The sequence below is a fragment of the Nematolebias whitei genome, chromosome 1, assembly GCF_014905685.2.
Source record: "Nematolebias whitei isolate Nwh7 chromosome 1, NemWhi1, whole genome shotgun sequence".
NCBI classification, from domain to species: Eukaryota; Metazoa; Chordata; class Actinopteri; order Cyprinodontiformes; family Rivulidae; genus Nematolebias; species Nematolebias whitei.
Window position 1 is genome coordinate 9116899 of NC_056498.1, and position 13823 is coordinate 9130721.

Genomic DNA, 13823 nt, shown 5'->3' on the forward strand with positions numbered 1-13823 from the left:
ACAAAACATCAGATATAATTTATTTGATGTTTAGAAAGCCATAAACCCCTTGCAGAAATATTTCAATTCATCAATGAAGATACTTGAATCAGTAAATAAACTGATTTTGTCTATGGCTTCAAGTTCGAATTGATGGAGAACCAAAATTTGACTTTTATCTTGGAATGAACAAGCAAACAAAAATAAACCTGGTCAGATCGTAGACACAACAGGTCTTGAAAGGAAACCTAGGCATTCCTCTCCCCAGTGGCTTTCTCTAGTTGCTCATGGAGGATTTCAAAGTGTTCCCAGAGAGTATATAATCATGCCAGCAGGTTCTGGGTCTGCCCCAGGGTCTCCTCCCAGCACGACATGCTTTAAACCATCGCCAGAGGCTTCCAGGAGGCATCCTCACCAGATGCCAGAACCACCTCAGAGACTCCACACCAATGTCAGAGCTGCTCATCTAATATTTAAGGCTGAGCCCAGCCACCCTACAAAGGATGCTCATATTGGCTGCTTGGATTCTAATTTTATGATGTCATGATCAATATCTCATGTCCAGTATGTGAGGTTGGAACGTAGTGAGCTTTACTTGTCAGCTCAGTTTCCTCTTTACCACAACAGACTGGAGCAACAACCTTATTACCAAGGATGAGGCTGTGAGTTCACATCATAGAGTCATCCTCCAGCAACTGCTCGTTCCCTCCATTAGTGTGTTGCTGTTGGTTTGTGTGTTACAGAGAGCCAATCTATTTTTATTTTTATTCAATTATGGATTCCCAAAAAGTTTTGGTACCCTGGACAAATGAGGTGAGTGTATTCTGTATTTATCGCTAACAATAGGATATCATGCACTTTGATAAGATGATCCCCGCCTACATGAAGGTGGCACTCTGCTCAACGCAACTATGGCCTGAACAGAGTAAGAGCAGGTCAACTGCAGCCAAGCCAGGACTTACAAAACAAAAATGCTATTAGACTTACAAGAACTGACTTTCATTCCAGGTCTTAAGACTTCACACTAACTACTCATCCTGTTGTTTTTTTATGTGCTTTTCATTTCCAGGTCATGGGGGTGCTGGTGTCTGACCCTAGCAGTCACTGTGTGAGAGGCAGGGTGCCTCATATAAAATCTATGAGGTTTTACATGAAAAAATATGTACGGTGCTCACAATTTAATTCATTCATTGGGTAAATATCATGTAAGAATACACAATGGCTTAAAAAAGTATTCATATCCCTTGAACTTTTACATTTTGTCACAGCCTTTACAAATAAAAATCTGACAAATGTGGCATATATTTGTATTCAGCCCCTTTACTCTGATATCCAGAACTCAAAACCAAAGCAGACAGCTGCCTTCAGACTAGAGCTGTCATTTCTAACCCGAACCCGGAGCCCAGTCCCGCCTGACCCGGATTCAGACCGGGCCATAATAATGTGCTTAATATGTGGGTCAGGTCAGTGTTGGGCTTTTTATTGCATCAGGAACATGCACGGCCGATGATCCAATACATGCAAACATGGCTTGCCATAATGCACCTGCTGCACACGGCCATTTGACCGCGTGCTGACCGGCCGGTTGAAAGAGGTAAAAAGTTCAGTTAAGCTTCAGATGGATTATCCTGATGCATGCTCAATAATCCAGGTAGAAAAATCTAAAAAAGTTAAATCTGGTCCTCTGGACAGTCAAAAAAATAAATAAAAATTGTAGAAACGTTTCCGAAAGACTTCTTCAGTCTGAGGTGCTGTATTCAGCTCAGTCTCTTAAATAGCACCTTCTCAGAGTGGATCAACCAGTTTGCTGCTGACAACCAAAACCAGCTGATCACATGCTCAAGAAGGACCATCAGCCTAACAATGGATCATTAGCACACTGATGGCTGTTTACTACTCACAGGGGGCTGAGTGATACTAACAATAACAACATTGCAAGAGGGGGACAGTTGAACCCGGAGGCCTCCACCCCTGTTTAATGATAGGCTGTTTCTTTTCACAAAGGAGGCCATCTTTGTGAAAAGAAACCGTCCATGCAGTCATAAGACTGAGCTGAATACAGCACCTCAGACTGAGGAAGTCTTTCGGATGAAAGGCGAAACGTTTCTACAATATTTTTGTTTTGGGTTTTTTCGACTGTCCAGAGGACCAGATTTAACTTTTTTAGACTTCAGATGGACTACTGCCAGCGATCCATCAGCCCAAATGGATGTTCATTCAGCCGCTGCACTCAGCGGACGCACGCAGCCGAGACCCAAACAGGTGAGATCACAAAATATCCGACATGTCAGAGCAGGGTTCAATGCAGGAAGAAGCAGGGGAAGCATTGAATGCACTTTGACGGCTCCTCAGCTCTGATTTTCTGCCCCCTTTACTCAGCCACATGTGTCCGCCAACCGTTAATAATAGTCCGTGGTATAAGCAGTCAAAACTTAATTAAAAATGTCAGGTGTTTTTCCGGGTTCAGACCTGTAATTAACTGTTAATTTGTCAGATCGGGTGGTGTTCAGAGATGATGGCTACAGGCTGGGGCCGGGTCGGTTTGGATTATTTGGACCCGAGTGCAACTCTACGACCAGCTGAGTGTAACTTAACCTCAGTATAAATCCAGCTGTTCTGCGAGTCTCAGTGGTTTCTTAGTGACAAACAGCATCATGAAAACCAAGGCACAACAGAAGAGTCAGGATAAATTTGAGTGAGATTAAGTTTAACGCAGGTACAGGTTATAAAACAAAAGATGAAAGACTACGGCACAACTGCAGACCTTCAAGAATATGGCCATCCACCTAAGCTGACGGGCCGGGAAGAGAGAGCGTTAAGTTGACACACGAGGCCCCGTGGAAACTCTGGAGGTGCTGCAGAGATCCACAACTCAAGTGGGTCAGTCACCTGCACAGGAAAACTATAAGTCACTATTAGAGTGAAAAGAATAAATCCACTGTTGAAAGAATCAGAAATCCTGTTTGCAGTTTGACACGAGTCATGTAGGAACAAAAGAAGCCGCTCTGCTCAGATCAGACCAAACTAACGCTGCACATCACCCTGAACACACCATCCTCACTGTGAAACATGGTGGAGGCAGCGTCATGCTGTGAGGGAAGCTGTATAGAGCTGATGGGAAGATGGATGGAGCTGAATATAGGACGAGATCCATCCAGATCTATAATGAAATGGGTCAGATGTGGTCCAGTCACAGTGCAGAACTAAATCCAACAACTGAGACTCAGGCAAGACCTGAAGGCTACCGTTAACAGACACGATCCATCCAATCTGTCTTATGTACAAAGAAGAATGTGCTACAATCAGAACTGAATTCAGTTTCAAATCTGGTGGAGACAAACCCCAACAGACCTGCAGCTAAAGGTGGTTGGTTGTACATAGACTCAGGACAGGCTGAGAAAAATGAAGCCACATTTAGCAGAGTTTTTTTTTGCATTTCTTTTATATAATTTTCGTTTTATCTGAAATTTTTAGCTACATCGAGTTGGTTTCATACTTCATACTTGGAAGTTTGTGGTTGTAATGTGACAAAATGTTAAAAAGTTCAAGTTGTATGAAGACTTTTAAGGCATTTCAGGTGTTTTACTTTAAAACTACTGCTGTGTGTTGAAAGAAAAAAAAGATTGGTTTCTTTTTAAGTTAAAAAAATATTGCTACCTGGTGGCTTACTAAACAAACTTAGATTACCTGGTCTTTTAAATCCAGGACACGCCAAACAAATAGTGGAGCAGAGGGTAGCTGGGATTCAGATAAATGATGTCCAGCAGATTCAGAAAAATCTATTCAATATAATAATCTTATCATCTAAAATATTCTGTACATTGCAGCACCAATGATTAGCAACTGAAAATATGGATTACCAGTAAAGTTAAAAACTGTTGTCGTGTTCCCTCACCTCAATGTTTGTTGGGAACAGCTGGCAACAGCTGCTCTCTCCATGCTGCTCCTTCTGCTGGGCTCGTAAGCGAGCCCTCTGCTGCCTCTTCATCAGCTTCCAGTACTCCCTCTTCTTCTGCAGACTTGTCAGACCGCTGTGCCCTGCAACCACATGGCAGGACCTTGGTGTTGACACCATGTTGTTGTTCTGGTACTGTTCCGGTACTCCACTCTGTTGTTCGCAGAACTGTTGCTGTGGTTCTGAATGCTCGGGGGATAAATCTGGGATGTGATGGAGCTTTGGTGGTTCTGAGGAGCAGTAGTTTTGATGGGTTGTTTCTTTGCTACAAAATCTCCGGGTTTTGGGTGGTGAAGCAGGGTTGTTGGACGCTTCCAAAGACAGATCCAGTGTAAAGTTAGGAGGGGTCTGGGATGAGAGCTCACCAGTGGAATGTTCCACCTCGCTGCAGGTAGGATGAGGGGGAAGAGTGTCAATAATCTTGGGTGAGTTGTTGAGGCTGGAGCTTAATGTCTCTTTCTGTTCCGATACATCACTACCAGGCTCCCAGCGTTTTATCTGCAACGTGATATCAGGAGGTACGAGTGATGCATCGCTCTTTTCAGGAAAAAGTTCTGATAAATCAGGCTTTATATCTAGTTCCGAAGTATTAGTACTTGCCTCTTTAGTTTGACATTCTGTAACCGTGCTAAGCGACTCCTCCAGGAGTTTCTTCATCGAAGCCACAGCTAGCAGGGTGGTAGCCTGGCTGTCTGTGCTCAGAGATGAGTCGGACTCTGGCTGTTGCGCTGGAGGTGCAGTTGTGAAAGTTGGGGGTTTGATATATGGACAGACGCCTTGTTGTGGTGGAGAATTTAGGTCAGCTTCTGATAGAGCACTGCTTTCTTGTTTGATCTCATTTACATGTGGCATATCAGGTACTGTGGTGGTGGTGTGGTTGAGATCTTCCGCATTTCCTGTACATTTTCGACGACTTCTGTTCATTTGCACAGTGGTTGCCAGTTCTTGCCTCTGAACCTTCCTCCTCAGTAAGGCTGAACTAGTTCTTGCTTGTAAAACACTGAGCTTGAGTCGAACAGCCCGAGCCGCTCGCTGTTCACGTTTCTTTATCCTCCAGTACTCCCTTTTCTTTGCCATTCTCTCTTCTTCCGTCAGCCCCTGATCTTGAGATGCCAGAAGTGGTACGTGACTTGAAACTGCCATTTTCATGACACACCCATTGTAGTCTGATTCTGGTTTTGATTCTGCATTTTGAAAAGATTTGGTGGCTAATTGTGTACTTTCAACAGTGGGGGTGTTAATTTGAGACTGTGGTTTGATTAGAAGTAATCTTGGGGTTTTGTTGTCAGTGAGAGGAAACGAGTGATGTGGAGGCCGAAGCTGGTTCACCGTGATGGGATCGACACCTCTTGTCTTCATATTAGTTCTATGATGCTCTTGCATTACGGTGATAGCCTTTGAAAAGCCAACTGTGTTTTGACTCTTCAGACCTTTGGGGATGTTAGCCGTCAGTGTTCCATCTTCTTTGATGAACCCTCCAATGGTCTCGGAGGCAGGATTAAGATCACTTCCTGTTGCCTGAGCTAGTGCTCTTGTCTTTCTCATCTCTGCAAGGATTTGCTGGTAACGTGTCACTCTTCGTATCAGCGCGTCTTTTTCCCTCACCCTAGTTTTCATCTCGAATGACAGCTTAGCTCGCTGTTCACGCTTTTTAACCCGCCAGTACTCTCGACGCTTGGCTATTATCTGTTCTGGTGTGTCATTTGGATCAATTTTAGGCATACCCATGGTAGGAAATAATGAAGCTATTGTGGGAGGTCTGTATCTTAAATTTCTCTGATTCATAAAATTCTTCTGCGCATCAATAAACCTTTGTCTAGGTGTTTTGCATCGAGCAATACCCCGGGGAACACAAGGATTCACAAAACTAAGGTTCCTCTGTGGTTCTACTGGCTTTTTGACAGAATTAACATCAAATGCTGTAACGGATGTCTGCGCTATTCTGTTCTTGTGATAATTTTGTGCTTTTACCTGGTTTATTTGCAAGTTAGTTCCAGCTACAGAGGCTAACCCATCTTGCAGTTTTGTAGTCTCCTGTCTGATGGTTAGGTACGGCACTTTAACCCTAACAGCACACTGTTTCTGACTTGCTGCTCTCAAAACCAGCTGGGATGGAAGAACCGAGCTGGCCACAAGTCCCATTTTGTGCGCTGTTAGCTTCTGGGACATCATGTCTCTGTTTTGTATTCTTTCTTTGACTTTAGCTAGTTTTGCTCTCTGCTCCCGTTTTTTGATTCGCCAGTGCTCTCTGCGCTTGGCTGCTTTCTCTTCTTCGGACTCCAGAGAAAGTTGCACACTACCAACACCTTTAGCCTTTCGCTCAGTGATCAAGGCACTCTTTGTTCCACTTTCAGGTCCTGTTGTTTTGCCTTTTGTTTTACTGGAAACAGGACTGTGTGAAGTTGTATCTGTCGCCACCTCTGATGGTAAGGCCGTAAGCTGAATGGGTAATAGAATCTGGTCCTTGAGTTGGGTTTTGGAGTCTAATTTGCTCTGCATAGATGCACATGGCTGAGGTTCTGTTTTAATAGAGCTGCCATCTGTAATTTTAGTCAGTCTGACTACAGGCACTGATGAACCAATGCTTGGTCTGGTTCTACTAGATGTAAGTGAAGTAGCCACACTGTTAGCACTCATCCTTGTTTGGCATTTCATTAAGACTGCACCCTCCTTATCTGTTGGAGCTACAACAGAACATGATGTTGGCTGTGAGTTACACAAGACTGTGTTGTTGTTTGTCTCTGGCCAGTCTTCCCTCCGACTGGTAGCAGTGTCAGTTGACCTGGTCTCAACTGTGTTTTCAGTCTTTGATGGACAATTGTACAAGTCATCATTACTTCGAAAAGATGGGGACAATGCAGAGTCTGATAAACTGGTGTTCACCCCTGCAGAAACATAAAGATACGGGATCTTTTCCTTCCGTCTGTCCTGTCTTGGCTTTTGTATCTGCTCTGACAGTCGTGCCCTCTGCTCTCGTTTCTTGTTTCTCCAGTATTCTCTCTTTTGGGCAAGAGTGGCGTCATCATACTCAGAGGCTGGTCGGTAGCGTTGGAACGTTGGATGACCTTTACCTTTAGCAGCTGGCATGCTGTTACAAGCTTGGAAAGCTGATCAGTTCTCATTTAATAACGATGGTGTCTTTTTGTCACATTGAATCAGGACAGCCCTTCAGTTTAGACTCAGTAGGGTTACCAACATTTTTGTGTCAGTCTTCTTTAGGGTGCTGTTGAGAAGTTCACATCCTAGTTGTACTCAGGACTCCTGAGAAAAACAAAATAACTTTTAGTTAGATCTTTCTAATTAACTTTGCATAAAAAACAAATATTTGAAATTAATGTAAAAACATACAGATCATACAAATGGGTCTACGATTTGTCCTAAGAAATACAGTATATTTGTCTTCCGATGAAGATGACAACATTGATTAAAAGAAAATTGACACAATCCAAGTTCACTGAAGATGGTTTGCTCCTCCCATTGTCTGCGGTGCACTTGCACAACTGAATTATTTAAACAAGACACTACTATGAAGGGTTGCAATGCTATTCAATAATGACAAATATTAATATTTTCTTTTTTCTTCTTCTTCTTTCAGATGATTCCCCCTTTAGGGGTCAAGCAAGCTAACATGCACAAAGACTTGGCAATTCTTTTTACAATGGATGCCTTTCCTGATACAACCACAGACCACCAAGATAATAAAGCCCGCATGTGTGAAACAAAGGGCTATCATCTAGGGCACCCGGGGGAGCAGATGGCATTGCTTAAGGGCCCAGGGTGGGGCAAATGAGGGTTGAGGCAGGTATGGGTACTTTACTTTTCTCTACCACATTTTGATGCAACTGTCAGGGTATTCAAACCAATGACCTTTCAATCAAAGGCTTGCCTTTTCTAATCTCTGGAACACCACTCCCCCAATGATAAATATAGGTGGAAAACATTACATCACAGCAAGTTCACCCTGAAATCAGACATGCAGCTGGGGCAGCTGTGTCTGAGTGGTTAGAACAGTCATCCTCCAGAGGGAGAGTTGGGGGTTCAATTCCATCAGCAATCACATGTTGAAGTGTCCCTGAGCAAGACAATGCTCAGGGACACTACAAACCGTCCTGAACCCCTCATTGCCTCTGATGTGTGTCCCATCAGTGTATGAATGTAATAAAGCTCTGATTATTCTTTGTGCGTTTGTGTTAATCTCTACAGATTCAAATTATCTTTGTAGATATGTAGTGGTGTGCTATATGAATGTGTGTGCTGGAGGTAAATGAGGGCACAGATTGTGTTGTAAAGAGCTTTGAGTATCTTGATTAGATAGAAAGGTGCTATATAAATACAGTGCATTTATCATTCCATTTAAATGCCAATCTTCAGAAAGACCCAAAAATTATTGTCCATCTCAGTCTCTGAAAAACCTCTGTTAGAATGTTAAACTGTAAACATTATATTATTACACATCAATCAAGAAGAACTCAAGAAAATGTCTGATAATAATGTTGTTACTGCTCTCAGGGATTCAGCCCAACCCTGGACCCCCCACTAATTACAGCACACCAAATGACTAAAAAATTGTCAGGACTTCATTTTCTGCATGCAAACGCATGTAGCCTTCTGAGAAAACTTAATGTCTTGAAAATTCTGATCAGTTCTTCTGGGGCAGATGTAATCTTCATCTCTGAAAGCTGGCTCAGCAAATCTGTACTGAATAATGACCTGGCAATCAATGGATTTAACATCTATCGCTGTGATCGTCAAAAAAAAAAAGGGGGGGGGGGGGGTGGAGTCGCTATTTACATCAGAGATTCTCTGGTTGCTAGTCTTGTGTTTGCTAAAACAATTCCAAACCAGTTTGATGCCTTAGCTGTAAACATCACTTTGAATGGAGGACAGATCTTATCTGTAGTGGGTTGTTATCATCCCCCCTCAGCAACACCTGAGGCTCTGTCCTCCCTGATAAAATTCTTTGGACATTTAAAATTCAAAGATATTTTTTTGGCAGGAGATTGACTAGGATAAGTCGAACCCCTCTGTGATAAAATCAAGGAATGTTGCCTGTCACTCAGTCTGACCCAACTCATTGACTCTCCCACTACATCAAACAAAAACCGTCCTGAAAAATCTTCCATCTTAGACCTGTTTCTTACAAATATGCCTCACAAATTCCCTGGTACAGGTGTATTCGCTGACATTTTGAGTGATCATTGTGTAATAGCAACTCTCAGAGATATTAAATTTCCACCTTCTAAGCCCAGATTAATTCAAAGAATGGATTTGAAAGGTTTTTGTGAACAGTCATTCCTTTGGGATCTATCTCACTTTAACTGGCATTGCATTCTATTAACTGACAATGTGAACACCGCTTGGAACTATTTTCATAATAGTTTCATTTATTTTGTGAACAAACATGCTCCTTTTCGTCAGTTCAGAATAAAGGGATGAGACAGCCCCTGGTTTACTCCAGAGCTAGCTGACCTCCTGCACATGAGAGATCATCTTTGGGCCGCAGCAAGAAAATCTGACTCAGACACTGATTTGTTGAGTTTTTGGCAGATGAGGAATAAATGCACAACGGCCACCCAAAGCAGCAAAACGTAACTTTCTTATCTCAGACCTCCAAAAATCTAAATGACCCTAAAAGATTCTGGAAAACCATCAAATCTCTCTCAGGCACCCCCCAATCATCTGACCTCCCATCACAGCTTCTTGTTAACTCTGTTCCTGTGTCAAAATAAGCACGAGATCCTGAACTGCTTCAACAAACATTTTGTTGCTTCTAGTTCTTTATTTGACACAGTCACTAATGGAAAATCAGCCACTTCACTTAATAATCAAACTTTTACAAATCAAATCCCTCCTATAAGTCAATCCTCAGTTAATCCCACCTTTTCTGTTTCTCCGTTCTCTGTTAGGTGAGGTAAATAAATTGTTAAAAGGTCTTGATCCTAAAAAATCTGCAGGATCAGATGAACTTCCACCTTATTACTTAAGGCTGGCCGCTCATATCTTCACAGTCCTTGTGACCCACATCTTCAATCTCTCCATAAGACAAAACTCCATCCCAGACACTTGGAAAACAGCCTTTGTTCTTCCTTTGCTGAAGGGAGGTGACCCCACCTCACTGAACAACTATCGACCAATCTCTAAACTCTGCATTTTAGCCAAGGTTCTAGAAAAACTAATAAACTCTCAAATCAAAAATTACCTGGACTCATTTAACATCTTACCTCTCCATTAATCTGGTTACAGGAAACAACACAGCACAACCACTGCTTCACTGAAGGTTCTTAATGACGTTGTTGAAGCACTGGATGCTAAGGATTATTGTGCTGCACTTTTCTTAGACCTGTCTAAAGCTTTTGACACTGTGGATCATAACATCTTGTGTCATAATCTCTCAGAAATCGGTTTCTCAGAACACACCATTGGTTGGTTCTCTAACTATCTCTCAGATCTGAGGCAATGTGTTCAACATAATGGTACTTCCTCCAGCTATTTAACAGTCAACAATTGTATACCACAAGGCTCAGTCTTAGGACCCACCCTCTTTACAATCTACATAGGTAATGTAAGTCAGAGCATCCTTGACGCATCCATACATTTCTATGCTGATGACAGTTGTTTACTGTCAAGCTAAAACAGTTGAAAAGGCTTTCCAGCTTTTGCAATCCGCCTTTGACATCATCCAGTCAGATTTGTTCCATCTCAAACTTGTCTTAAAGGCCGATAAAACCAAAGCGATGCTTTTTTCAAATAGGAAGTCGGTCCCAGCAGTTCTTCCTCCAATTTTATCCTCAAATGGTGTCACCTTTGTGTTCGTTGATTCCTATAAATATTTGGGTATCTTAGTCAACTCGCATCTCTCTTTTAAGCTCCACATGTAAAACCTATAAGAAACTGAAAGTTAAACTGTTTTTTTTTTTTTTTTTTCAGAAACAGATCCTGTCTAATTCTGAATGCTATGAAATGCCTTGTATTTGTGACCTTCCTTCCCTCCATTGATTATGGTGACATTATTTACATGAACGCTCCTACAAGAACCCTGCAGATGTTGGATGTTGTCTATCATGGTGCACTAAGATTCATAACTGGCTGTGATTATCGCACCCACCACTGCACCCTGTATTCACTGGTTAACTGGACATCATTAACTTCACAAAGACTCTCTCGCTGGTACATTTTCATCTTTAAATCACTTCTTGGTCTGCTGCCTTCATACATCTCCTCCTACATGTCTCTGCATGAGTGCAGCTACAGCGTGCCCTCTCAGGACATTATTACATGCAGTGTTCCCTCAGTGAGGACTGAACTTGATAAAAGGGCCTTCTCCTACTCGGCTCCTGTTTCCTGGAATATCTTGCAATAAGATATGAAGCTCTTGACCTTAACCTCTCTAAGTGGCTTTAAGAATCTGTTGGACTCCTGGCAAAAACCAATGCAGACATGTTCATGTTTTTAGTTTTATACATTCACCTTATAATCTAGCTGTTTTAGCAACTTTTTTGGCCAGCTTCTTGTAATTTGTAAAAAAAAAAAACCTTGGGCATGCCCCCGCACCGGAGGCGGGGGCATGCCAAAGACACCATCTTAGCACCACCATAACTGGTTTGTTCCACTTTGGAGTAAGCTGTTGGGGGAAGAATCAGTTTTGTGTTGTGTGTTTCCTTGACTGATGAAGCCTTCTGGATGGAAGGTGAAACGTTTCAGCACAAAAAAAAGAAAGAAACTGTCCAGATGACCTGACTGAAAATTGTTGGGTTCACTGAGATTTTTTTTCTTTTTACGTTGATACCTGTCTGCGTTTGTGATAAAGATAACGGACAGACAGAAAGTCAGAAACAGGTTGTAGAGAATAGGATAAACTACAAGTGACCTATGTACACCAAGATGTATGGAAGTTGGAGTGTGCTCAATTAAATCTGAAGACTGCTCCACTGTGTCTGGCCTCACTCTCTGATCAGAGTGTCTGTGTGGATGAGGTGTTCCTGCAAATCCCACTAAAATAGCACAGTCCTAGCTATTCACCACAGAACCCGTCCAGAGGACCAGACTTAACTCTTTCAGATTTTTCTACCTCGATTATTGAGCATGCATCAAGATATGTAGACCAGATGATTTGAGAGTCAAATGTGAGGCCATCACACAGCTGATGTCAATCTACAATTGGGTTAGGAAACGTGACAATAACCCCAAACACATTTACAAATGTAGAACAAAATACTTCATCCTTGCTGAAATACTGCAGTAGAAACAAAGAGCTGTGCATTAACAGTTGCAAAAAGAATAGAGCAAATTTCTCTTAAAGCAATGTGAAAGTCTGAAATGTTGCTGCTGAAAGTGGTTGTGCAAGTTGTTGAATCATGGAGTGGACTTGAGGATTAAACACTCTGCTTCTGTTTTTAATTTTAGTGAATCAATATTGACATGTTGTGATTTGTCATGAACTATTGATCATCTTAGCTTGTATTTAGTAAATATTAAGAGCAGGAAATAATTCTTTATAATATTCAAACTTGCCAAACTTAAAAAGTACACCTCTAAATATTTGGTCTTAAAAATATCAAAGATTCAGACAAAACAAAACAGTTATGTTTTTCCACTAATCATTGGTAAAACAAACTCAAAGAATTGATGTCTTTATTCTTTTTTGCAGTTCAAATATCTAATTGAAGGTTATCGCTACAAAACAGTAGGACAAGGTTTGGTGGGTAAATAAAGGCTGAAGCATCCCATTTGTGTTATTTTTCCATTTTCATCATGATTTTCAATTTGCTAATCTTCCCACAAGTTTAAAAATACTGATACAAAATATACATCAAAAACAAATAGAGAATAGTGTGTTGTGACTTAATGGCACTACATCATACAGTGTAACCAAAAAACAAAACAAGAGTACCGCATACGACACAATTTACACCCATAAAAAAACTGCTATAAGGTGATACAGCAATCTATAGCGGCCTAGACAAGCGAAGACCTTATATAATCTTTTATCTTGAGTTGTGACCTTGACCTTGGAGCTGGGGTGATGAAGTGTATGTAACACTATCTAATGATGATTTATTAACCTTAATTTAACCAGGCAAATCCCACTGAGATCACAGATCTCTTTTGCAAGGGAGGCCTGGGCCTGAAGCAGCCAAACATCCATGTTTTTCGTCTGTGGAAAGAAACAGGAGTACCCGGAGAAAACCCACGCAAGCACAAGAAGAACATGCAAAATCCACACAGAAAGACCCCAGGTGTAACTGGGGACTGAACCTAGGACCTTCTTGCTGTGAGGCAACAGTGCTAACCACTGAGCCATCATGCTGCATATGTGTGTGAAGTTTCATTCATTTATCTTGAGCGAACCAGAAGTTATGGGTGGGACAAGAGCAAGTTTGTAGACTATAACATAACCTCTGCGGTGAATGTACTTAACAAGGTCCTATTTAAACGCAGCCTCACATAAACTACTGTCTGCTGGGATGTTTCCATATTTTAATGTGTTGTGTATTTTAGAATGGTTTTAACTGAATGTTTTTAATTGATTTAGCAAAGTTTGGTTTTAAGTTTTTTAGAGTTTTTAATCACATTTTTATTTTGTTTTATAAGCCAGATGTCAAAGACAAATCTCCATTTCATTGAATGTTATGGACAATAAAGTTGAATTGATTGATTGATTGATTGATACATACAAGAGAAAGTTTGTAGTAGACTACACCATAATACGTACAAGAGAAAGTTTGTAGTATACTACACTATACATACGAGAGAAAGTTTGTAGTATACTACACCATAATATGTACAAGAGAAATTTTGTAGTAGACTATAACATAATATGTACAAGAGAAAGTTTGTAGTACACTACACTATACATACAAAAGAAAGTTTGTAGTATACTACACCATAA

General features: G+C 41.3%; 1 protein-coding gene across 1 annotated transcript in view; it reads right to left on the bottom strand.

The window, feature by feature from the left end:
• Nucleotides 1-3847: 3847 nt before the first annotated feature.
• LOC119414588 overlaps nt 3848-13823 on the bottom strand; it is a 21191-nt gene continuing 11215 nt past the window's right edge. Inside the window, exons 3-4 of the mRNA XM_037681691.1 lie at nt 4535-7195; nt 3848-4432 (exon numbers count right to left, since the gene is read on the bottom strand). Of these exons, the coding sequence (XP_037537619.1) occupies nt 3848-4432; nt 4535-7021 (3072 nt within the window). The 5' untranslated portion in view covers nt 7022-7195. The remainder of the gene's footprint in view (nt 4433-4534; nt 7196-13823) is intronic.